The sequence below is a fragment of the Rhopilema esculentum genome, chromosome 8 (genome assembly GCF_057945365.1).
Source record: "Rhopilema esculentum isolate cy_ngs chromosome 8, ASM5794536v1, whole genome shotgun sequence".
Lineage (NCBI taxonomy): Eukaryota > Metazoa > Cnidaria > Scyphozoa > Rhizostomeae > Rhizostomatidae > Rhopilema > Rhopilema esculentum.
This window is the reverse complement of record NC_142822.1, coordinates 8,494,398-8,519,095: the sequence shown is the minus strand read 5'-3', so window position 1 is coordinate 8,519,095 and position 24,698 is coordinate 8,494,398. Positions and strand designations below refer to the sequence as shown.

The window sequence follows — 24,698 nt, the reverse complement described above, 5'->3', positions numbered from 1 at the left end:
TACTCGATTTGTTTTCATAGAAGAAAAAACATTTTAACAGAACCCAAAATGAAACAGGTAATCCTGGAACAAAAGATTGAATCAACAAATTTCACATTATCACCAAATACTTTCTTAATATTTCATTGTTTTCCATGGTTGTTAGAAGAAACTACAACATTTGAAAAACGTCACATTTAGCTAAGACTTTCAATTCAAATAAAAAAGGAAAAATCAATAATAAGAGAAAAAATACAGAAGTTGATTTCATTTTGGTAGATTCACTTTGTGTCTCCCATCTTTACACCAGCAACCTAAAAAAGAAATATTTTCTGTCTATGTCTGTAATTCACAAAAAACAATCAGCAATTTCAAATATTTTCGGGTGAAGATATAAAAAGAAATTGAGTTAACTGACAGTGTGCGATTTTAGGCTTAGCTTTTCAAATTGACATTAGTTAGCGATAGCTCCAACAAAGCCTCAACTATATTCGCCTTGTAACGATTATGCCCAGATCACAACCAGATGCTGCTTATATGGTACTTCTAGCCCGGCATCCGAGGTGGCTCGGTTCTGCAAGCCGCTGAGAGCTCCTATATTTGGAGCAGGGCTGAACATTTTTAATACAAAAGCGGGGAGGCGGTAGTTTCCTTAAAACACGAGGCAGAGCGAGTTGACCCAAGTACCGAAACAGCTCGGGTGCTGTGTTGAATAGTGACGTCTTTTATAACCAATACGAAGATGTGGACGTGGCCTGGCTACCAAAAAAGCTAGTGTCGGGCTGAAATTAAGTTTATAAGCTAAGAGATGACATTCAATTTTCATATCTAAATGTTTTTAAGTTTAAGCATGAATCTAAATGTGAAGCTGTATGTATATCTTGTTCTAACAGTATCCCGACTTCATCTTGAATGATCCCACCTAGGTGAGTTGAAATTTTCCCGTACAAATACAAAACAAACTGAAACGTTAAATGCGTGTTGTACGTCAGATTCAAGCTTGCTGGTGTGCAGCAGCAAACAATGTTTACGTACGCTGGGAAATGGCTTGTAACAAGCGGACAAACGTGAGCTCTATTTTGTCATCAGTCCAGTCCCCTGGAAAGCAGTATAGTCGTCTCTGGTTATACTCACTCCGCTTACAGTCCAACCCAAGTCACCCATAGAAATAGCCACTTATAGTCAGCCTCCGCATAAGGTCACACTACTGGTTACAGTCACATAAAATTAGACCCAAACATGCTACACTATTCAATTTAGCTTCGTTAATTGTCAAAAGTTTCCAAGCAACATTTGGTGTGACTATAACCGGAGTTTACTGTACGAGAGAAAATACGTACAAGTATTGTGTTGGTACTAAACGGGACAAAGTTGAATATTTAGTGAAAGGTGTTTAAAAGGTTTTGACTCTTTCAATTTCTAGATCATTTATTTGGAGGGATAATGACTTTGTCAATAGAAACAGGCACTAAAACGTAAGCATTTTGTTACTGGCCCGGCACTCTTCTTGTGAAAATCGTCAGTAAATGGGATAGAGCCGCTGCTGCTACAAAATGGCATTCTAGACTCATAAAATATTCACGATTGGCTTAATTACTCCCCCTCATTTTCTTTCTGATCTGTTTTATCTTTGTGTTTCGGTAATCTACTTTTTCGGTAATTACCTATGTTGACCAAGGCTGTCCATTCACAAACTGTCAATTTCAAAGTTATGTACATAATAACTAGGGGGACGTGGAAGCAGATTGGTGTTCTAGTTAACAATTACAAAATATAATTCATAAGGGTATTCATTGAACAACATGCAACGAAATCTTAATTCGGGGTAGGAAATTGCACATCATATGTGTAAATAAACAGTTCAAAATCATTCAAACGAGGATTTCTTTCTTTCTATCAAAGCATTTTTTCACAGGATTGGAAATCCTCCTGCTTAATCCATAATGGCAACAGGTTTGGAAATCTTCCTGCTTTCCTTTATGGCAACAAGTTTGGAAATCTTCCTGCTTTCCTTTTAGTAGTGCTTAGCCCAAAAGCCTCACAGTCAATGTACCTTTCTCATCTGTTCACAGAGAAAACCACTAGACATAAAACGGATATGTGAACGGCCACACCCGAGATTATCCGTGTGACAAAAGCTTTATCTATTATCATCTGATGACTAATATTATCTTTTTGAATTTGCGAAGGTTTAACCCGAGCGCAAAGCAAAACAGAGTCACATTTTCGAGACGTAAATAGTCTCAACGTAAAATTATTTCTGCATTTCTTGCCTTGTTTACCCATATGTTGGATCCGGCTAAATTGAGGGTCCCCGAGCAAGTGACTACTAAGAAGCTAAAAATTGACATCTCTGAGTCGTGATAAAAGAAGAGGGTAAACATATATTCCGGGTTGCAGCTTTCACTCTGTCTGCATTGCTTATAGTGGACCTGATGCTGATCACGTGACCTCCTTCCAAGAACAGTTGAAGATTAATGGTAGCCGGGAGAAACCACAAAGAAACCACATTAGTCACACGAAAGCATATGAGTACCCCTGTAAACGACGCTTTTTAACTTTCACTCAGTGCTTTTCATGCCGTGCGAACGACATAACCGGCGGCACGTTTTCACGCGAAAAGGGCTCACTATACTCTTAACCCGAAAAACATTCATGTCATTTCAAATAAGAAGCCCCTGAATAATGTGCCCCAATTGAGAGTAGGTTCATCGAGATCAAATTGAAGATGATAAGTTACCTGCAAGATTCCAACAATGACACCGAAGAGCCCTATTGCACTTCCAAATATCTCAATTACCAGGACCTATAAAACGAAAGAAAAGCTTGAAAAAGTTTATTCACAAACCGATACAGTGTTATATCTGGATAGGCAACAATACATAAATACTTTTCAAAAATATTGCTTGAAGAGATCGTCAAGACTAGATTGGCAGACTAGCAAACCAAAACAGAAGCAATTGAATTCATGAGTTGATCCGCCACTGGGGTTTAGGTATCCTCCCTATCATGATTAATTGTGTCCAGGGCGTTTCTTGCAGCTGGGGTTTCTTTTCGAGAAAGGTTCGTCTCCTCGGCTTCTGAATACAGTGTAGATTCAAATCCAAACATTAAGCTTTATAAAGGACTTTGCTTCTTAATATAAAGAGGAGCTGTCCACGCCAGGGTCGTGAAACTGTTAATTGGTCGATAAAGTTGAGGATATTTAAAAAAGGAAAATTTTATTTTTAATCTATGTATTTAACGTTTCATAATCCTTCTAAAATTCGTAAGGGTAAAAAATGACTTCAGTTGCTGCTTCAGTAGTCCGCTTGTAACTATTTCTAGCAGAAATTGCCTATGATTTACAGCTTTTATACACAATCACTTGCTTTCATACATACCTTTACAAACAATGAGGCATTTTGTGCATCAGCAAGAGCAGCACCACTGCAAGGAAAGAATCACTACTACTTAAATTTGTGCAAGTACCTTAAAGACGAAAATTTCAAACCAATTATCAAACATTTTTCAAGTGCCGCATTTTCAAAGGTGTGAATCTTCTTTCATCTGCAAAATTACGAAATTCTGATTCTTTAACAAGAAGTACATCACTAATAAAGATATGGAGAACAAGTGAATCATGGACTGAAACTTGTGGAACTGATTTGTGGAGCTTTGATCCTTGACTGTTTTACAGCTGCTTCCATTATTGACGATAGGGGCATTAACCATAACGACTGCTAAATATGATATCATCAAATCATTTGGCTCAAAACACCAGTGACCAAAAACAGGATGATTAGCTATACAATTTCTATCATCACAACAAAAATTTCATCAAAGCGACACTACCATCACCACATGAGACATTTCTTGCAGTAAACATGTCACTACTGATAATGAAATTTTTTTTATCAGCACGAAAGGAAGGTAAAATTTAGAGAAAGGAAATGGGAAGGTATAATTTAGAAAGACAAATTTCAAGTCAGACGTGACGTTACAAAACCAAACTTGAATTTGCTTCGTTTCTGGAAGTTACAGTTCACTAAAGAACATTTTATCAGTTAACAAGAGTCAATCTCCTTTTCATTTAAAGAACTACAGAAGGTCGATTTGTTTATGCAGAAGATCAAAAGATGCGTATCGAAAAAAATAAGCAATTATAAGTGTTAAACGAGGGGTAAACCACAACATGGAAATCTCGTACATCTTTCGTGAAAGCAGTAATGTTTTATTTTAAAATCTCTGGAAATCCTTTTGTTTTCGTGAAAAATATCTTTCGCTATTTGTCAAGGTGAATGGCTTTTCGGTTTTAACAACCCTTAATCACGTTGTGCACCAGCCCATCCCAATCTCAAGTTTGCCTCAACTTAATTTGGACAGCAGAGTAAAATATCGATTGTCATTATCTGCTGCATTTGTTTAGTTTAGTCCCTTCTTACGTCTAACTTTGAATATCATTATTCAATTGCTAAGTTCAAAATGCTGACCCCCATCTCAATCAAACCTCATTACGCAGACAACAGCCACAGACAGCCGTTCTAGGAAATCGGTTTCCTGGAACTTGTAAGTTTATTTTATAACTGTCTGAGCACGTGATTCATGCAGTTTCCTTAACGGACCCTTCACTTTCATTGCCCTTTATACACGGTCTGTTCTCAATTTCACTGGGTGTATCTCACATAAGATTAATAAAAGCTCGTTGATAATCCTGTTAATATTTCTAAAAATTAAAAATCCCAATGCCAATTATCAGGATAAAGCAATATTGACACTGGAATTTCCTTTAAGATTGATGTTAAACAAGGCATTGAAGATTTACCTTCCAACGATTCCGACACAAATGCCACAAAACAAATTTGAAAACCCTACTGTCAGACCAGCGCCAAAGATTTTATGACCTGCAACGAAAATAAAATTTAGAACAAACATTTGAAAGCTTCAAAACCAGGAAAGGCAAAAGTTTCCTGATTAATTTTGAGAAAATTAAATACGTTCACATGATCTTAAAAGTGACAGGGGTATTTGCTTAAAGATTTGGCTTCGTGAACTCATGGGAAAGGCGGGTCAAGACAATTATATAGTGATATTAAATGACATTGGATTTACAACAGAAACAAATTATAATGGATTAGGCAAGAGGATAACAAGATGCAAGGTTCTATAAACGAAAGGTTCTTTATGATGAGGTCAACAATGGCCACTTTCCATGTGAAAAGCATCACAGAACGTGACAATCATCTATAATGATGAGTGCATAGACAAGGGAATGTTTCTGGTTCACTTCCGCATATACTTACTGTCTTTCAAAGTCTTTCTAGTACAGTGAAGTTGTTTGTTATATGCCAATACACTTTATTACAACCTCTACCAACTTCATTCCTTTAATTTTATCCAACCCCAAAATAAAAATCTACTCCAACCAGTAGCGTAGACAGGGTGGTATGTTAGGGGAGGCAAAGGTGAGTTGAGGGAGGGAAGAGTGGGGGTCCACGCCCTTTAGAATGCCAGAAAACGCCCCTTTTCAGAGATATTTTTTGCAATTGGGAGGGGGCCGTCCGTCCCCTATTGCCCCCCTCATTACGCTACTGTCTCCCAGCTCAAGAAGCTTGTCTGCTCATAGATAAATGGATGGTTGGCAGATACTAACTTACCTGCGACATGATTTCGGTGCATAATATCAGCACCGACAGCTTTCTTGGTTTCCTGGTAGAAATTAAAACAGACATGTCATCAATACAGCATTCCAACAGTAGCTATCAGCTATCACAGATAGGATTTCACTAGCTACGACCAAGTAGTTTATTCGCATTTGTGTTGGTATTTGTTTCTATCTACAATCCCGGACAAAAATAGTTGAGACTCTTCAAGGAAACTTAATACTTTCTCTTTCATTGGAAAAATAACTTTTCCCCTCCCCCAATTCAATGTTGAATGCATGTTTTTGAAGGAGAAATGATAGAACTACAAATCCAAAATTGATTTCGGGGGAAAGGGGGACACGAATTTACAGGGGCAACGTAAAGTAGAAAATTGTAAAATTTACAGTTTGTCTCAACATTTTTGTCCGGGATTGTAGCATCTAAATTTTTTAGCAGTGCACTATTCCTTCTTCTTGATGTGACTTCAATACTAATGACTTCAATACCTGGGCACCTGGGACTACAGAAGGCACATGGGACTACAGAGGGCAACTGGGACTACAGAGCGCGTCTCGATGATAGGTAACATAACCAGAGACTACTTCTACAGTGGGCAGTTTCAGCTCTCGGATCACATGGCTACTATGGCCACATGACTAGACCAATGCATCTATTTCTCGTAGTATTTAAATCATTCATTACAAAGTTACAAAAGAACAAATAAAAGATACCTGAATATTGCTGCTTAGAACAATGGACATGATGATGCCATAAATGGCTACAGCTTCACAGAAAATTATACTAAAATAGAAAATTTAGTAGTTTTCATTGTTAAATCAAATAGGAAAGGGGCAAGATGCACGGGTAAGCCGACAAAACTGTTTGCCTGTGTGTTCTTGTTAGGGCGAATTCCAAGTTGGGGGAGGTGGGGTAAGGAGGTAAAAAACAAAAAACAAAACAAAAGTAAAATAAAATCAATAAATGGTATAGAAATATTTATAGCTTGCTACGATCTACACAAGAAAGAGATGAGGATCGACAGGGCCATGATTCTGGTGGCTTGCAACAAAGACCAATCAAGCAATATGATTTGGAAAGCAGAAAAATGAAAGTTTTGAGAAAGTTTCAAAAAACCATTCTGCTTTAAGGATTTATTCAAGCAGTTATAACAGGTAATTCATCCTAGGAACTCCTGGACTGGTGAGATTTCCTATACTTTAAAGGAGACTCCAAATATGATGCCATCAAATACAAAGGCAAAGTATTTAAGTCTATAAAGATTTGAGTAGATAAAATGACTAGGAGAGCCCTTCCATCCATTCAAAAGGATTGCGTTACTACCAACCAAAAAAGTTATGTTATTTAATAATTCACGTGCCAGTGTGATTCTGGCTACGTAGGAAGCACAACCCAAAGATTTGGGGATAGGATAAAACAGGATCTTACTTCCAACATAAGAAACAAAACTGCCCCACAAAGAGAACAGCCTCCTTGATCTTGTAGGTTGAGAAACACCGTTAAAACAAGCGATTCTGCCATCGGACAACATCCTTTAGATAACCCGCAAAACTATATAATGACCACATGTTTCAAATAATTGGCAGAGCCCAGTCGTCTTTCCATCTAGCAGTTTTGGAATCGATCTACATACAAACGAAAAAGCCGCCATTGTATCGAAAGAAGGAGTTCGTTTTCTCTCTTGGACTCCAGTGGTATTTTTCTTTAGGCAGGTGGCATTGATTGGACAATGTCGGTCTTGTGCTTGCGTTCTTCTGATTGGCCTATTCGATCCACAAATGGGTATATAATTTTCATCGTGTTCTTTCGGACCTGTATTCTGATATTTTATGCTCCGAGGAGTGTCAGGCGAAAAAGCTTTTAGCCAATATGTTATAAAATGTTTGCTTTTTTCAAAGCCATTTTCAGATTCGTTTTTACAATTTTCCAAATCTGATTTTAAATTCACACTTGAAAGGAAATGATGAAACAATGTCTGGGAACCCCGAAACTCAAGCATTATTGTAGAAAATCTGCTTGGTGGACTCCAAAAAATGCTTGGGACGAAGTGGAAAAATGATTGCATATTGGGGCAAAATATCAGCACAAGGGGCAATGCGGGACAATGTTGTTGTGTTGACGCTTGTGGATAGAGTGAATCCACCACAGCAACTGAAGTGAGATTTGGTAGGGCAGAGAATCGCAGCCTGTCAAGAAGAATTTAACGTCTTTTGTTACTGAAAATTACCATTCATTTGCTCAGTCCACGAAATTGAAGCCGTTTGTAGTGCAGGGAGAACACAATCAAGTAAACGCCATAACAGGCTGTTTGGCTGAAGGGAGAGCAAGTCCAGGTTCACAAGCAATAAACATTGCTGAAAGCAAAAGTTTAACCCTATCTAGACCGGGCTTTTGAGCTAGAAAACTAAGGGGGGCTCATTTGCCCCCCTCCCCTACTCTAAAATCGTTGTCCCTTGAGATATGTTTACAAAAATCACTATAGATAAAGCAGAGGTTATGAGGTATCATATTTCAAAGAAAGATGTCCAAATAGATATGACGTCATAATTATTCAAGACATAATAATAAGAGTACACAAAAAATTCAAGAAAATATCCATTTTTGACATTTAAATCATTTCTAAGATTGATTCATGAAAGCAGATTCTGTTAATCAAGGAACTGTTAGAAGGTCAAACTTTTTTTTAAGTTTGTAAATATAATTTTGGCAAATCAAAGATGGTGGGCTGGACGTACTCAAAATCTTGTTTTTCTGAACAATGACACAAGCAGCACAAATAGAGCATTTCTTGATATACTAACAAGGAAATCTGTTCAACAATATAAGATTATATATACTTTATGGGTCTTGAATTCCCACGCCAGATTTCCGCAGCGTAATGATAAAATTTTATCAATTTTCTTCTGTTGAAACATTTTTGGAATCAAAAATTCTATGCAGAAACGCTACTAACTAATTGTTGGTTATTTCTAAAAAATGATATCATAGTCAAAGTCACGTGACAAATGTCTGAACATTTGTACATATAAAAAAGACCATACAGTATAATCCGGTTATAACGTACTTTAAGGGACCAGTGTATTAAGTATGTTATATCCAAAGTATATTACAACGGGATTCTACTGTACTTATTTATAAATACAAGAGGTAACAAGGATTCCATAAAATCATTGTGGGATGAACCTGAATCAAGTGCATCAAAAGATTCCTTAAATGTTGTCAATGACCACTTTGAAAAACAGCCAAATTCCCCCCCCCCCCCCCCCCTCCAATTTAATTTTTGCTAATTTTTTACACAAATTCACACTTCTTGTAGATTGTCAAAGAGAGAATCCATATTTAGATGCAGAACCTCTTAATTCTATCTAGTATTTAATTCCTTAGGCAAATTCCCAACTCTCAGCTGCTGATTAAAGCTGGTGAGAGCTTTCTAACAGTGGGGGCATAAACACAGTCTTGACAATATAAACATACCTTATAAGGTTCTTAGTTCTGATTCTTGGTGCCTTGACTCCACCACCAAGAATACTAACTCCAGTTGTAAAGATTCCCCTAAAATAATTTAATGTTCAAATGTTTAAATATACATTATATGAAATACAGTGAAACAGAACAGAACAGAATTTAATGTGATAAATTGCTTGATAATCAAATTTTAAATGGAGGTCAGAGTAGCAATTGAGAAACTATGCTCTACAAACAAAGCAAATTAAAATGCTATTTCCAATGATAATTTTATGCTACTTTTATACCTTCAACGAGTGAGAGGAAAGATTAGTGTGGGTGGACACCACATATAAAATCACCTGACATTATTCCTCTAAGGTTACACAAGACAGTGAATTACTTGCATCGGGAAACATGAAGTATGCAAAACAAAAAACTAAGCAATAATTTTAATCTTACCAAGCGGCACCAACAACTGAAAGTGATATGGAAAGACCAACTCCTACAGTAGCCCACATATATGGGGATGTTTCACCAAGGAACCTGATATAACAAGAAACACACTGAAACATTGCTATAAATTCAGGATTGTATGCTTAAAACAACCTGAGTGTATAGTGTTTAGAAGGCTCAACTTTGATGCTTCTATTGTTAGTGTTGTCAAATTATAATTTCAGTTAATAAGTATATTTTGTAAATTTTGTGAAAATCAAACAGATGTGAACAAAAATGTTTACAAAAAGTGTTTAAACATGTTTGCTTCTCCATTGCTTTCACATTAGGTAAAGAAAAAAAATCAAAAAGTTGATGAGCAATTGAAAACAATTATAAAAGTGTATATTGTTTCCTTAAAAGGCCTTTCTACAGTAAATAGCTCTGATGAAGGCTCATAGCTGAATGGGATGAAAGAGCTGATTTTCCAAACGTGAAGATATCCAGAAAGGCTATCAAAATTGTTAGTCACCTTTCTTCACATGTTTGGTTTAGTGGCTTGGCTCACTGGAATGATTGTTGGTTTTCAGTAAAGCAACTTGAAGTTCAGTTTACCAAGGCTGGTATTTACATTGCTTTCTATGTTTAATTTGAGAGCTATTTCAAGATGCTTACAGAGACTATTCTCCAAAAATTGTGATCCATGTTGATCAAATTGAGAAGAGTAACATTTTGCAGATTGGGAATTGGTAAAAACATGGTGATTAACATACTGAGAAAACACAAGACTGGAATAAATTCATTCCCTTCTTGAAAGTAGGATCATCTTCTGGAGCAATTATAGATGATGGAATAAAAAAATTCATTATGGGCCTAGAAATAAATTTGCGATAATAACACTTAAGATTATTGTTTATTGAAAAGAAATAATCAAAAAACTCATACAGTATAAATCTGTGAATAACAAATGTAATTTAATCTTTTTAAATCTCAAATAAAGATTCTATTATAATGTCTACAATCATTCAAATTCAGTTTGGCTCTGCCCAGTTAGAACCCAGTAGGGCCTTTGCCCACAAGAGACAAGAAGATAATTTATGGAAAGGAAGGCACACATTTAGAAAAATAAAATTTAGGCAATCATGGGCAGATGATACCCTAATACCCAATCTAGTCCCAGAGGACCTCTTTCAACAAATATTGTTGGAAGGGCGATCAAAAACTCACCAAAAGTTTATTGCTCTTGTGCAAATTTCTTTATAGAAGTCCAACATAATTAACAAACGGTTTTAAAGCTGTGTTGTCTGAGCCTGTACATGACTAAGTCCATTCATGTTTACAAATTTTAACAGTCTAAATATTTAACGGAAAAGCAGTCTTACACTGGAAACTAGTTTTACAAGTTAACATAATGGTTTGACCTCTCTCCAAAGAAAAGCAACAAAGATAAGCTCTTGAATCTTTAAACATATTAATAAAATGCCTTGTCAATTGCTACAGCCACAATAATTTCTTGGTATTTTCTAAAAGTTTTTTAAAACTAATAACTCAAACTACATATATCCAACAGTGCACATTTATTTATCAATCGAAGTGAAATTATATCTTATTTACCATCCAATATCATATCTTCCACCCTGTCCTGATAGCACATAGTAGAGACCTGTGAAAGAAAATCAAGAACATACAATTCCAAAAATTATACTACTTTCGTGTTCAGCATAACATCGTTTGACCCAAGCATCGTTGAAGAAACAATAGCAGCCTTGTAATGTAATAAGTTTAGGATAGAGGTGTTTTAGGCAAAAGGAACTAGAAACTTAGACCGTCGGTCATGCAAGTTTGACAGTACCCTTCTGATTCAAGGTAATAAAAAACCAAGTCCAATCCATGGCTTCGTTTTCCGGATTCGCGATGTCGCTCCATCACTTGTTGTAGGGCCTAAATCGATGTTGATATTAGGCCCGAGTTGTTTTCTATTTCCAGTAACTTTTATAAGATTTTCATGTTTAACATACCTGCAGCAGCAACAAGGAAGATTGCAGCACCATAAACGATGGAATAATGTACCATTTGACTGTACCCTAGAGCCATTTTTGTTTCAATTTTTGCGTTTTCCTATGGTCTCATCGCAGGTGTTCGCTTAGTGCTTCGAAGGGAGAGACCACTGAGTGGGAGAGATTGATCAACGCAGGTCACAGGACTTGCTCCTCCGCATGATGACACCAGTCAATTTTTGGGTGTTGGAGGGGGTTGGTGACCCACTACTTGACTTGATTGGGTATATAACAAAACAAGATATCCTTTTCCAATAAAACTCCTGGGACAGAGTGGTATATCTTGCGCTAAAATTCAAATACCCCAAAGGTGGTCTTCTGGTAGCATGCACTATTATATGTCAGGCCTACCATATAAGCAACCAGGTCAGGTCATCCAATGATAAAAAAATCAAAGACTTTGTGTACTGTAAAAAAAGTTAGCTAAATTAAGACAGGCAGATGAATAGGTGGTTCTTGTTTTTACCTAGAAGGATGTTTTTCTCCTTTTTGTCACATGTTCGAGATGATCACAGTCCTAAAGTATAATACTAAACCTTATCGTCTCATCCAGTAGGGCTATGTTTTTGATAATATCTGAACATGATTAAAACAAATTTTCTTGAAAATTTATTGAATCTTATAAAAAAGAACACGGGAGCAAGACATTGGAACTCTTCTTGAAAGTGAACACGGAAAGTAGTTAAATTATCTAAATCGAGAAGTTACATTGTAAAGTATAGGGCGAAAATGCTTCCTCAGACGAACATTCCATAGACATCAGGAAGTCATTAGCCTGGGTTCCAGTCTGGGGCTCCGGCTAAAAGTAAGTCGTGAGGTTACGCTCCCATTCCCACGTCATCGAGAGTAAGTTGGGTTTTTAGTGCATCAGCGTAAACAATATGGGTGTTTGTGCAGGAATAGGGGTGCAGGGGCAAAACCTTTCGGTAGTAGTGCAGGGCTCTTCTGGAGACCCTGGCCCCAGGGGTTTACCCCAGCTACCCCTATCTACGGCACTGGGAAGAGGTTACTATAAAAGGAAGTTGCACAAAATCTAAAATATAAATGATGTAAGGGAGAGCATCGACAAGAAAACTATTTTTCATCACTATAATTTGTCATATGCATTTTGGTAACCTTATGCATTTCGGTCCGGGTACTCAAACGCATGGAAATTTTGGTTATGCAAGAACGTACCCAAGTACTTAAACATTAGGGTACCAAAACGAATGGTAGAATTTAGCATGCAAAACGGTTGAGGTACACAAACGCATGGCAATTTTGGTTATGCAAAAACATACCAAAGCCCTTAAACAATAGGGTACCAAAATGGATGGTGGAATTTAGCATGCAAAACGGTCCAGGTACACAATTTTCTGATTCATATTGTTCATCAAAATGTAAAGAACAATCGAACTATTTTTAACAAGGGGTACTAATAAGAAGCGGTGCTATGATTTCCCTTGTTAAGTTCATGCAAAAGGGTACAACATTAATGGCGACTCCAGTTTGCTTGATTGACAAGTGTGAAATTTTAAACTCGCAAAGCATTGTGATCAGTTTGTGACTCAAAACGTGCTAAACATCGCGCTACGATAAAATCACATGATTTGAAACACGTCGCATTTCACAATGTTCCACTTTTGTATAGGGTACCAAAACGCTTATTACACAGGGAAGAGAAACACTATTTTGAACACATAAATACCCCTAGTTCATAAATGGAAAAGAAACAGAGGCATAGGTGCAGACTTAGGGGGGCTCCACGGCTTGAGCCCCTCCTGACAAAATTTGGGGGTGGGGGCTAAGCCCCCTGGGAAATAAGGAAGTTGGGTATCGAGTAGACTAATTTTTCATATACTTGGTTTCACGAATAAAAATCATCTTAAGGGGGCCCCCATATTTTTGCGTGATGCGTTATTGGCCATATTTTCGTGCGTGAAATCGTAAAATCTCGATTTTTATGCTTGATTTCGTGACTTAAGATTCCTTCGTGAAGCGTGAAATATAACAATAATAATAAGAATAATAACAATGCACTTATAGAGCTCTAAAATCTATACACATATATTCTAAAGCGCTGAACAGTGTTAAAAAACCTTAATTTACAGAAAGTAAAGCTAGAAATGTCATTGACATGTTAAAATGAGTTTTCCTTGCGCATGTCGTGAAAAGGTTTTAACTATCCGTGAATTCGTGAATAAAATTTTGAATGGTAATTCAAAAAATTGCCCCAATTTGGTGCGCAATAAACCAATGATAGTTAAATATCAAATTAGTATTTAAAGTTTGAAACCAGTGTTGTGGTCCTTCAAACAGGGCTCTGAGGAGCAATAGCTGAAATTACATTTATTGTTTACGTGATTGTGAAAATCCAATTTTGCAGTGCGTGAATGCTCCCCTGGAAAAAATAAGTCTGTGCCTATGAGCAGGGGTGTAGCCCTAGGGGGGGGGGCTCAGGGGCCCGAGAACGTGTTGGAGCACGTCACAAAAGACCAAAACAAGTAACAAATAAATATAAACTTAGGGCAAATCAATTTGACAATGAACGCCCCCGTGAAATTAACTCTGACACCGCTCCGAGGCCTCAGAAGCTAGCAATGCAATGCATTACAAGGAAGTCTCCTTTGTAGGTGCAAACAGGAAATTCGTAGACTGGCACGGGGGTAGCGATAGATCGCCGTAGCAGGTGGAAAAGAAGAGGTGAATAAACAAAAACACGATGTTACAAGGTCCTTTATGCTTTAACAGAATGGATTTCGAAGATCTTTATACCATGGATTTGGACGAAATAAAACTTGACTTCAACCTTGACGAGGTAACTAAATTCTCAGTATTTTAAATTTTTGAAAAATTTTGAACGATTTTGACAAGCTACTAGTATTGAACTCTTGTACTCGCTCTGCTCCGACTTTGTGATATGTGTTTAACAACCGATTTACAGTCTGAAGCCAACAAATACATGACAAGCCTTTTTCATTTGTCTAGTAGATTGAACTTTGATAAAGTAGTCCCAAAATTGGATGTTTTTCGACATATGTTTCTTTTTGTTTTTCCCTGAGTCACCGACTTAAATGGCCTACACGCTTTTTATAAAAATCCATAAAGTTTGTTTGGTATAGATTTTCTTACAGAGTTTCACTTTGATAAGAAAAGGCTTATAATGCAACCGACCTAGGGTGACAAGAATCCGTAGTGCTTATCGCACTTTAAACTTAAGACCCTCAGACAGCTAATTCCTGTTTAAAATCGATATAGAGAAATAGAAAGAGGATGCCTGGCGATCAAATATCAGGGGCGCCAAAATGAATTTTCACGTTATAATGGCTACCGAACTATGGCAATTTACATTAAGAATACGACAATACTAAAGGCAGACACTGTATAAAAATCCACGAAAAATCGCTTCGAAGAGAACAAGAATCACCTTCCAACATACCACTTCCCTTTGATGTACAGAGCAACGATCGTCAAACACCATCTCAAGATCCCACCCTAAATCTAAATGATTTTTACACAAAGTAGATACCATGGGCGTACCGAGGTAGGGTGTGGGGAGTGTTTTAAGGAGCCTGTCAAAAAAATTTTCGCTTGGAGGTAGAAGTTCAGATAAGGCGCCATTTCATAAAAATATTGAGAGGGTGCAAAGAGTTTCGATTCACTTACATAAAGCGAAATGGTAGGAAGAAAAAGCTGAGAGATTGTGTCCCAATCTGAAGAAAATTGTTTTGCAAAAGCTAAAAGATTTAACAACGACACTGGAAAATCGATTAAAACCATGTGTTCAATCGATTAATAGCTTTCAGCCTGTGGATATTTATTGAAGAGAAAGCTTGCGTTATTGAAAAAGTGCTTCAAAAAGTGCATTTTCCAGCAAACTGGAAGCACAAAAATTCAAAGTTTTTCCCCCGAGGCGGCAACCGTGGTGCCGCCTCGGACAGTGTAGCTATATCTGGGCTTGTTCCGATATATGGATCTAAAGCGTTGGAAGGTCTGATGATAATATGTAAATAGATGCTGTGAATCGACACAATGTAATGCGGAGGATGGTTTTAAATCCGGCAAATTTGTAGTAAACCCAAAGAAGGCCTGCCTCGCAACGGCCTTGGGGCTTTATTTGGAAGAAAGCTTATAAGTATTCTCAAGGATTTTCCATGAGTCTATAGCGATATTGTAAATATTTGGATGCATTTTCTGACCATCCCTAGCACGTCTTCTTTGCAAGTTTTTGCCGCCAACGATGGTGGCCGCCTTCACTAAACTCCTGAAAGATCTTTCCGCCCCCTCCCTACCCCAAACCTCTCTCAATAGTAACGTTCCTGATTATCATTGTTGTACAGTTTGATGATACAGCCGCTACAACGATACTAAAAATTAACGTTAAGTTTTACAAAAAATAGCATACTCTATTTGAAAATTCTCTATCACGTCCTGTCAGTAATTACCTACCCCCTCTCCCCTCATTTGAAGATCTTACAGTACCCCCCAAAGATAGATAAATAGATAGATATAGATCGGGGTGCTTCCGAACTCTTGTACTTTTCTGCACATTTCCAACACTTTGAAGGAAAATTGGAAGATATGTGGGGCGCCGTTTTGACCCTTTGCCCCCCCCCCTGCGATCTCTTCCCCAGCACGCCACTGCTGGTTTTTACATCCGTTAGATCGAAAGCCAGCCTGATGCTCCACCATCTTTTTCTTTTTCAATAGGTGATCAGGACATTGAAATGATTACCAACACAAGATACTTAGCTGTTCAGATAGACAGTAAGCTCAACTTGGACAAGCATATCGATACTATCAAGACCAAGGCTAATCGAGCCCTTGGACTTATTAAGTATTCTAAGAAATATCTTCCATCTGACATCCTCAACAAAATGTATAGAGGAATTGTTGAGCCCCATTTGAGCTACTGTTGTTCCCAGCTAACCGGGCTACTGTAATGAATCAAAGCTTGACGTCTTGCAAAAAATCTAAAATAGAGCTGCCAGAATTGTAACTAGCAGCCCATACGATGCGTCTGCTGATCCGATAATTCAGAATCTTGGCTGGTCAACTATCAGTAATCTTGTAAGAAAGGAGACAGCCACGCTAACAAATCTTTAAATTTACTTGCACCAGACTACTTGAGAAAATTATTCGCAAAATGTTCGGATGATAGAGAACGGTTTCTGCGTTCATCAGAAACTGATCTTAAGATATCGCTGCTAAAAACGATAAATGGCCAAAAGGCTTTTTCTTATCGCGGTCCAAAACTATGGAACGGTCTAGAAAGGGCTACTAAATTGGCCCCCTCCCTGAAAACCTTCAAAGAACAGCTATAGTCGAGGACAACTTTTATTTCATCTTTACGTTAACTTTTTATAGCCTTAGTTTTCATTAAATATTGTAAATTAGGTTAGGTTGGTAAATTTTTTTTGTTATTAGTATTATAACATATTTATTAGCGTTTATTTTAATCTTTTAAACAGGTCAGGTTGAAAAACATATATGTATGAATCTTTAACCTGTATAAATATTATAAAAATGAAAAATGAGCTCCTTATAACTCTTTGGGTTTTATTTTATGTTTTCCTGTGCTACTTTTCATGTTCTAAAAACCCAAGAAAAGAAACTGAGTGTTAATCCCGATTCTAGTTTCTTACAAAAAATGAGTATATACCGAAGCTCTATTAAGCCCCCCCCCCCCCGGGGGAGGTTTACTTATTTTTTCGGTCCTACAGAGGGGGCCTATTAGAGAGGAGGTGACTATTGAAAATTTGAAGCAATTTGAAAAGTTTCTTATTTTCAAATGCCCTTGTTTGTGTTTCGTTATAAAAATTTCATCCAAATGCTCTCAGAAAACATTGCTAGCAGCTTCGAGAGTTTAATTAATCAATTCTAAGGTCCTCATCTTCATCAGAATCACCAGGATCAATTGATAACCCTAGGACATCTTCTTAACAAATTTCGACTGTCTTCTAAAGCGCACAAGTAAGTCTTTTCATAGATCGTATTTAAAGCAGTCTGGTACCCAGGGTAACCCGTCAATTGACCCACAAAATATGCATGTTTTTTTTTGTTTGACATCAAAGGCTAGTAAGGAGGGATTATAGAGAGGGGCTTATTTCAAGGTTTTGCTCGATAAGGGGAGGGGGGCTTAATAGAGAGGGAGCTTAATAGAGCTTTTATAGTATTCTCATTTATCAACGACACCATAGAACTAACGACCCCCGACCGTAAGGGGCTCCCAAATTATAGTTCCAAATCATAATTATACCCCCCTCCATTTAACGAGAAAAATGTTCAATTACTATCGTGTTTGATATGCTCTTTCTCATGTGGAGATATCTCAGCCAACACGTGACACATTTAGCTGACTTTGCACATTTACTGTTTTTCTTTGAATTGGGAATATTCTATTATAATTGAACTCATGTACTCGCTCTGCTCCGATTTTGTGATATGTGTTTAACAACCGATTTACAGTCTGAAGCCAACAAATACTTGACAAAACTTTTTCAGTTGTCTAGTGGATTGAACTTTGATAAAGTAGTCCCAAAATGGGATGTTTTTCGACATATGTTTCTTTTTGTTTTTATCCCTGAGCTCATCATACCATAAGCTCTATTGCCACCCTAGGGGTCGGTTGCATTATAAGCCTTTTCTTATCAAATTGAAACTCTGTAAGAAAATTATATTATTATTTAGCATCAAAGATTCTATAAAAGCCTCTGTTAAGAAACCTTTTCTTATCTGACAAAGAAAAACCAGTTTTCCGTTAGCTGCTCTTAATTTCATTCCTCGTGTTACATCTCTACTTTAAGCTCGTTTCTACTCAATGTTCTTTACAATCTGGCATCCCATTATTTTTTCATCATACCATAAGCGTTCTAAATAAAGTCATCAAACTGCGTTTTTGGTGCAAAAAAAGAACCATTAAATACTAGAACAAGATATACGTCAACTAATGATACAACTACAAGACAAATGTATATGAGTCAGCTAATGCGCCTCATTACCAAAATGAGGCATCTGCGTCAATGCCAGCTAAAACAACAAAAACAAAATACCAAAACAGCAACTCCCACGCGATTAACGTAAGCGCTTAAATCCATAAAATAAATTGTTAGGCATAGCAGGAAATTGGAAATCTCCGACAGCCTCTATGCCTGGCATTACTTTTTTGTTTAGACTGGGTACCAGTGCCTCAAAGGGTCAAGAGAAGTAACAACAGGGGAATTCCTTTGATCCTCTGAGGCTCTGGTTACAAGGGAATCTTTTTTACTCTACTGCATGCAAATTAATCTTTAAACGAGATCGCTATATAGTTAAAAATCACGATTAAAATTCTCTCTTATTTTATGGTTAAACTCAGAATTTAAATTTACCTTTATTTTTTGTGCGAAGAAAAATCGTCTTGATTACAGACTTTTTCCTACAGCTAACTCATCACCGCATAATAATTACTTGTTATTGCAAATTTTGGATTTATCACTGCACAAATTTGTTTTACTGAGCCGTAAAATAAGGTGCGCCTTGATTGATTATTTGATGTTATTTTGACGAAAATAGGATTTGCATAAGCGTATTCAAAATGGGATGGTCTCTATTTTCGACAGCATTCAAAGCAAGCTGAGCCCAATATTTCTCAACCGCCCAATCCCCTGTTGGGAATCCGCCATTTTGCATCAACCACGTGTATTTTTACAGTTAGGCCATTGATTTCGTCGGGTTCTTTGTTAGTCATGCAAGTATTTTCTTGTTGTTGTTTTATAGTAGCGTCAAAACCTCGCTTTAAGCTGAATCTGTCCGAGGTTACAGGAAATAGTTATACCACGCCCGCTAATTAAGTTATTAGACTTATCCAGAATAAACACCTGACTAACATATATGCAAGTTCATTGGTAGTTATAATTAAAAGTTCGTAACTCAAAACTAATTGGCAACATAAGTAAACGTAGATATTCCGCAAATTTATTAGAAAAAGTAAGAGTGTTCGACGCAGGGATCGTCGTAGTGTTGTAATCGTTTGAGATTTTGGAAAAAGACGGAGATGTAAAGCAAATAGTTGTACTTCTTGGATTCATGTTTCTGCTCTTGGGTTCTCTATTCTGATACCAGCGAGATTGGAGGTTTTCCCCCTCACGTCCTCCACCCTCACTTTTCAGGAGCTTTGTACAGATTGATTCTCGCGCAAATAAGATTTGCTTTTCTTCCAGGTGAAAGTTCTCGACAACCACTTTGAAGAGTTTATGCATTGCAATAGCATCGACATAGAAGATCTTGTGCAGGTCCGCTGTTTGGCGGCGCCGTTTTTTCCCGATCAACAAAAGCATCGCTGCACATGCAACGAGGTGCTTAGGAAGCATTCGGATGAACGTGATTTTTCCACAACAGGTTACTCACAAGTTTCTTATGAAACAGATTTAAATCGACGTCACAGTGATGTCCTTGAAACGTCTTCAAACCAATGTGACAACGATGACCTATCCCAGAAACTTGTAAATACCTCATACGATCATCAAGGAGCAGCGAAGAAAAGCAAGTATAGTTTGGAAGCTACGATTTGCTACGTCTCAGCCTTCAGTCTCAGCTGTATTTATCTAGTTTTGCAGTAATGGCACTTTTAACTAATTTTTAATACGCCTTCAGAACACCTACAAAGATTTTGTCAAATATCGTAGCTATTTGATATGGTGTTTTAAGATCTCATGAGAATTTCCATGAATTTCTGGATTTCTAATCGATTTCGTGAAGATTTCCAGATTTTTTTGGATTTCAAGAGTGATTTCCGAAGTGAAATGATTCTCGAATCCAACGGTCTGTTAATCGAGTCTCTGGCATGACCAAACTCTTCACATATAGTCGCTAGTCCCTTTCACTTAACATAGTCGAGTCGGTAGCCCCTGGAATTCTATGTAACATCGAAAGGAAGGACCAAGACACTGCTCGTTAAGGATAGCTTCTCTATGTCCTCAAACCTCATTTCGGAAGCTACGATCCCGGACAAAATAGCTGAGAATTTTCAAGAAAACTTAATTTTTTCTCTTTCGTTTGAAAAATAGCTTCCCCCCTCCCCCAATTCAATTTTGAACGCAAGATTTTGAAGCAAAAATGATAGATCTACAAATCCAACATTGCTTCGGGGGAGAGGGGGGATTCGAATTCACAGGGGCAACGAAAAGTAGAAAATTACAAAAATTGCATTTTTTCTCAACAATTTGTCCGGGATTAGGTAGTCACAGTTGCAAATAAAGGAACTTATAGATAGGTGCATGGTTAGAATTTGGCTAGACTGCGTGCAGACTACTTTCCGTTGCGAAGGAGAGCCAAGACGGCCAAGACACAACCTATTTCCAGAACGATTGTGTAGTTTTGTATCATGGGGATTAATCAGCACGTGATGATGGTGCTTAAATTGGGTCCTTAAAATCTCAAACCAGATACTGATTGGCTAAAATACAATACCTACATAAAGGCAAGCTTATTGCACAAGGTCTCAGAACACAAAAACGGACGCTAATTCGCAGACGGAAAGTAAACTCTCCTTCGCAATGGAAAGTAAAGTCTGCACGCAGACATATTTCTTTTGAAAAGAGCGAGTGACGTCACACGACCATGCCTTGCTACGTCCACTACATAATCCAGTGGTGACAAGCAGATACTGAAAGAGCATTAAATTTCACGTAGGAATAACTTAACGAGATATCTAGCCAAAATTCTAGCCATGCTCCTGCTTATTAGCTTTTCTTTCCCGAATGTAGGCAATACCTAGATTTTCACAAGCCTCTCACACTTGTTTCCATGATCTAGAGTTATAAATCGTTATCATAGACCTCTACGAACGTAAGGAAAGTAAAAAATACAGAGGTTTTGTGGGTAATAAATTTTTATCTGAAATTTATATAGAAGAAAAGTCTTCCTTGGTTTAGATCCCTGAATTGCCGAGCAAAAAGGTCAATTATTCGTCTGGTCAATGAGCTAATGATTTCAAAGCCTTCCAAAGAAAGCAATAACGACAAGGCGTTCCTTGGGTTTGAGAAATGATACTCTTTGGTTTTTCAGAAAAGACCATCCTTACTATAATTACTGATATATCATGGAATTATTTCGGTAAACAAATTCTGACCTTATAGAACAATACCCACTGAACATATTCTACTTCATTTTGATCCACAGAAAGTGTCAAGATCGAAGATTTTCTTTTGGAATTACTTAACGCTGGAGGCTATGAATCGTACATACATTGGACAATGAAAGAGAGACGCGAGTTCAAAATCACCAGGCCGCAAAGAGTGGCTAACTTATGGGGAGATCACAAAGGGCGTAAACTTCTATCTGATGACAAACTAACAAGAGCCTTACGATACTCCATCAGAAAAGGAAAACTGGAGAAAACAGACAGTCAGCAAATGCAGTATCGGTTTACGTGACGTCAGATGTAAACGACATCTATTGTCAGAAATCTAGAGGCAGTATGGAGATTTCAGTGCAAATTGTTGTGGATTGTCCTGATTGAGAATTCGTATACACCTTTCAGTGAAGGAAAAAATATGTTCTGAGAAACGTAATAAATAAGACAGCACTAATGCTATTGCTTAATGCTATAATTGGCAGTCAGCAAATGCAGTATCGGTTTACGTGACATCAGATGGGAGATGTAAAGGACGTCTCCTGCCAGAGATCTATGGATGGGGGGGGGGGGGGGGGGTGAGAATTCGTATACACCTTTCAGTGAAGGAAAATAATATGTTCTGAGAAACGTAATAAGGAAGACATCACTATTGTTATTGCTATGATTGAAAGACTTCCACTGCCGTCTCAGTGCCAACAGATCGCAATCCCCCAGCTTGAACTTGCCCATTGCCAGGGGCGCCTACCCTGCAGTGGCTGCAGGTGCAGCAACCCCTCCTACTCCCTTGCAGGAGGGGTAGAGGGGGCAAGCAGTGTCCTTAAATATTAACTTCTAAGAAAAGATTATAGAATCTTGTATATAATATAGAGCTATTTTAGCCACTCTAATTATGTTAATTTCAATAAGAAATTGAAAAATTTTAGAAAAAACATCCTGTTTGCTGTCGGTCTTTGATAAAGGAAAATTCTATTTCAGAAAACGATAATAAACTTCAAAAACCAACGGCGTCTTATAAGATACTGACTTTTTTGCTCATTGTCAGAACGAGAATGTTACGCTTATTTCATGCCTTAATATATGCATAGAAACACGATGAAGTAAACAGTTATTTGATTTACCTCTGTTTCTTGTGATTATTATTTGAAATCCTACTATTTGCACCCAGCACCAACACTGCCCCTCCTGCCTAAATCTTGTGCAGGCGTCCCTGCCCATTGCTAATTACCAAATTATGTTCTTTATTTACCCTACCATGTCTTGTTTCATCAAAACTTTCAAAAGAAGCTTTCCCCGCGACCTAAGGGCTTCCCGATATAAATCTCCCCTGTGAAGGTAGCTCGAAGATTCTTATTGGTTCAATTCCTCTAGTTTGGCACAAAATACGTGTTTTCCTGCTCAGGACACAGGCCTTTTCGTTATATTCAATTATACAGTTGATTAGCTTCTTTAAATAACAAGTTATTATGAACATATAACAGTGAGAATATCAGAACTCAAGATTCGCGATAGAAGATACGCCCTCGAGAAGCATGTTAAATAAAACCCAAGCAAACAGTAGCACAGATCAAGGTGCAATTGTGTTTGGCCATCGTGTAGCAGGAATAGGAATGACAAGGCCTATTCTTTTCTATAAAATGACTTTTTTTGTAAGTAATTTTTGTAGAAATGATTGTGTTAAGAAATAGATAAATAAACGGTATTTTCTGTTATCCTTTGTGTTTCTAGGGGAGAATTTACATTGCTAATGATGATTAGACGAGTGAAATTAGCTACACTTTGTCCCACACAGCCTCCTCATCCAGTTCGCAACCCAACACTGGTATCAAGAATTCATTCGATCTATGATGGCTATCCATCTCATTCTCTGCTTCCACAGCGTCTCGTTTCCAATCCATTGCTTGACATTCCCGCACTCTTCTGAGTTTTGTTTCAAACAAAACCTAACAGAACTGCCTTAAGGTCAATCATTTTGAAGTTTTGATTCCTAAAAGTTTTGAGGCATTGCTCTTACAAGTCTGTGCAATTTTCTTGCAATTTGCACCATACATTCTTTTGTTTTGGAAAAGATTGCAAAATGCCGAACGTCTTTATGGAGCCGATTGTAAAAATTTTCCATTTCTGGCTTGATGGCATAGCGCACGACGATTAAAATATCGCTCTTCCATTTCCTTTGAACAAGCAACGTAAGTCTTACCAAATACGACTCCTCTATAAGAAATTGATTAAAGTTGGTAAATAGACTGAATAATAAAGATTTCCTTGCTGAAATCAAAGCAAATGATTTAATTAGAGCATAAAAACAAAAATCAAGGGTATACAAACTAAGAATCGAGAAACTGTGATGTCGAAATAACCAAGCTGCAGATTTAAGTATTTTGAATGTTTCCACCATTTATTCCTGACAATGAAAGCGTAAGTCACTTACCAAAAGATGAAACTCCCCCTTCTGCAGACGTTCTGAATAAATTTTCCGAACCAAGTACCCATTTATTTGCTTTTTTGCTCGCTTTTTTTCAATAACAACAATCTTCGAACAGACGCCATTTTATTTGGCATTATTCGCGGCGAATTCGCAAAAGAAATTCTGCTAGTGGAAATTAAACTTCGAATTCGCAGCGAATTCGCAGGAGAAAAATTCGTGGCGAAAAATTCGCTTCGCGCGAAAAATTCGTCTCGTGTAAATCAGGCTTTAGGCTCGTAAACCAAAGTAAATTTCTTCATTGCATTGCATTGCTGATTGACATTCTTGCCTGGAACGCTTCCCAGCGAGGCCTTTATAAGATATAGCGTCCTAAAAACAGAAGATAACTTTTGATCAATTCTTGTCTCGCTATTATTTCGTTCTTGTCAGAGATATAATCTGTACTTTCAAACTGGATAGATGGAAGGGGTAGATGGGTAGGATAGACGGGAGGGAAAGATGGAAGAGGCTGTTAAAGAGGCTGCGGAGGAAGTTGAACATCATAAAAGGCAAAGTAACTTTTTCATGTTTTTGTGTCATTTGGCTATTTCATGTTTCGAAGTTTTCACAAAGTGTGATCATTT

At 37.5% G+C, this 24,698-nt stretch overlaps 3 protein-coding genes across 6 annotated transcripts in view; 1 reads left to right on the top strand and 2 right to left on the bottom strand.

Annotated features, from left to right (window-relative positions):
* Nucleotides 1–96: 96 nt before the first annotated feature.
* On the bottom strand, nt 97–11,659 carry LOC135694870 (V-type proton ATPase 21 kDa proteolipid subunit c''). Its single transcript, XM_065213745.2, has 10 exons — nt 11,519–11,659; nt 11,115–11,163; nt 9,528–9,611; nt 9,096–9,173; nt 6,335–6,404; nt 5,616–5,667; nt 4,784–4,862; nt 3,363–3,408; nt 2,720–2,785; nt 97–293 (listed from the first exon to the last, which is right to left on the bottom strand). Exons 1-10 carry the CDS (start codon nt 11,592–11,594, stop codon nt 261–263), a joined length of 633 nt encoding a protein of 210 aa, XP_065069817.1. The 5' UTR covers nt 11,595–11,659; the 3' UTR covers nt 97–260.
* A 2,556-nt stretch (nt 11,660–14,215) lies between these two features.
* Nucleotides 14,216–21,951, top strand: LOC148959847 (uncharacterized). The gene is made up of 3 exons (XM_089109671.1): nt 14,216–14,354; nt 19,738–20,059; nt 21,698–21,951. The coding sequence occupies exons 1-3, from the start codon at nt 14,259–14,261 to the stop codon at nt 21,949–21,951; spliced, it is 672 nt and encodes a 223-aa protein (XP_088965797.1). The 5' UTR covers nt 14,216–14,258.
* A 1,816-nt stretch (nt 21,952–23,767) lies between these two features.
* The window catches only part of LOC135694871 (uncharacterized), a 43,847-nt gene continuing 42,916 nt past the window's right edge, over nt 23,768–24,698 (bottom strand). For all 4 annotated transcript variants that reach the window (XR_016143936.1, XR_016143935.1, XR_016143937.1 and 1 more), the window contains one exon: nt 23,768–24,444. Coding sequence is in view for 1 of the 4 variants with exons in the window: in XM_089109673.1 (XP_088965799.1) it covers nt 24,343–24,444 (102 nt within the window). In the remaining 3 variants the exon portion in view is untranslated. The remainder of the gene's footprint in view (nt 24,445–24,698) is intronic.

What these genes read in the sequence shown, in the direction of transcription:
- LOC135694870 (XM_065213745.2), bottom strand. Translation starts at nt 11,594, where the DNA reads ATGGCTCTAGGGTACAGTCAAATGGTACATTATTCCATCGTTTATGGT. An exon ending in CTTCCTTGTTGCTGCTGCAG is followed by an intron (nt 11,164 to 11,518) that starts GTATGTTAAACA and finishes TTTCTTTCACAG; the next exon opens with GTCTCTACTATGTGCTATCA. An exon ending in GGAAGATATGATATTGGATG is followed by an intron (nt 9,612 to 11,114) that starts GTAAATAAGATA and finishes TTGTTATATCAG; the next exon opens with GTTCCTTGGTGAAACATCCC.
- LOC148959847 (XM_089109671.1), top strand. Translation starts at nt 14,259, where the DNA reads ATGTTACAAGGTCCTTTATGCTTTAACAGAATGGATTTCGAAGATCTT. An exon ending in TTGACTTCAACCTTGACGAG is followed by an intron (nt 14,355 to 19,737) that starts GTAACTAAATTC and finishes CTTTTCTTCCAG; the next exon opens with GTGAAAGTTCTCGACAACCA. An exon ending in TCAAGGAGCAGCGAAGAAAA is followed by an intron (nt 20,060 to 21,697) that starts GCAAGTATAGTT and finishes TTTGATCCACAG; the next exon opens with AAAGTGTCAAGATCGAAGAT.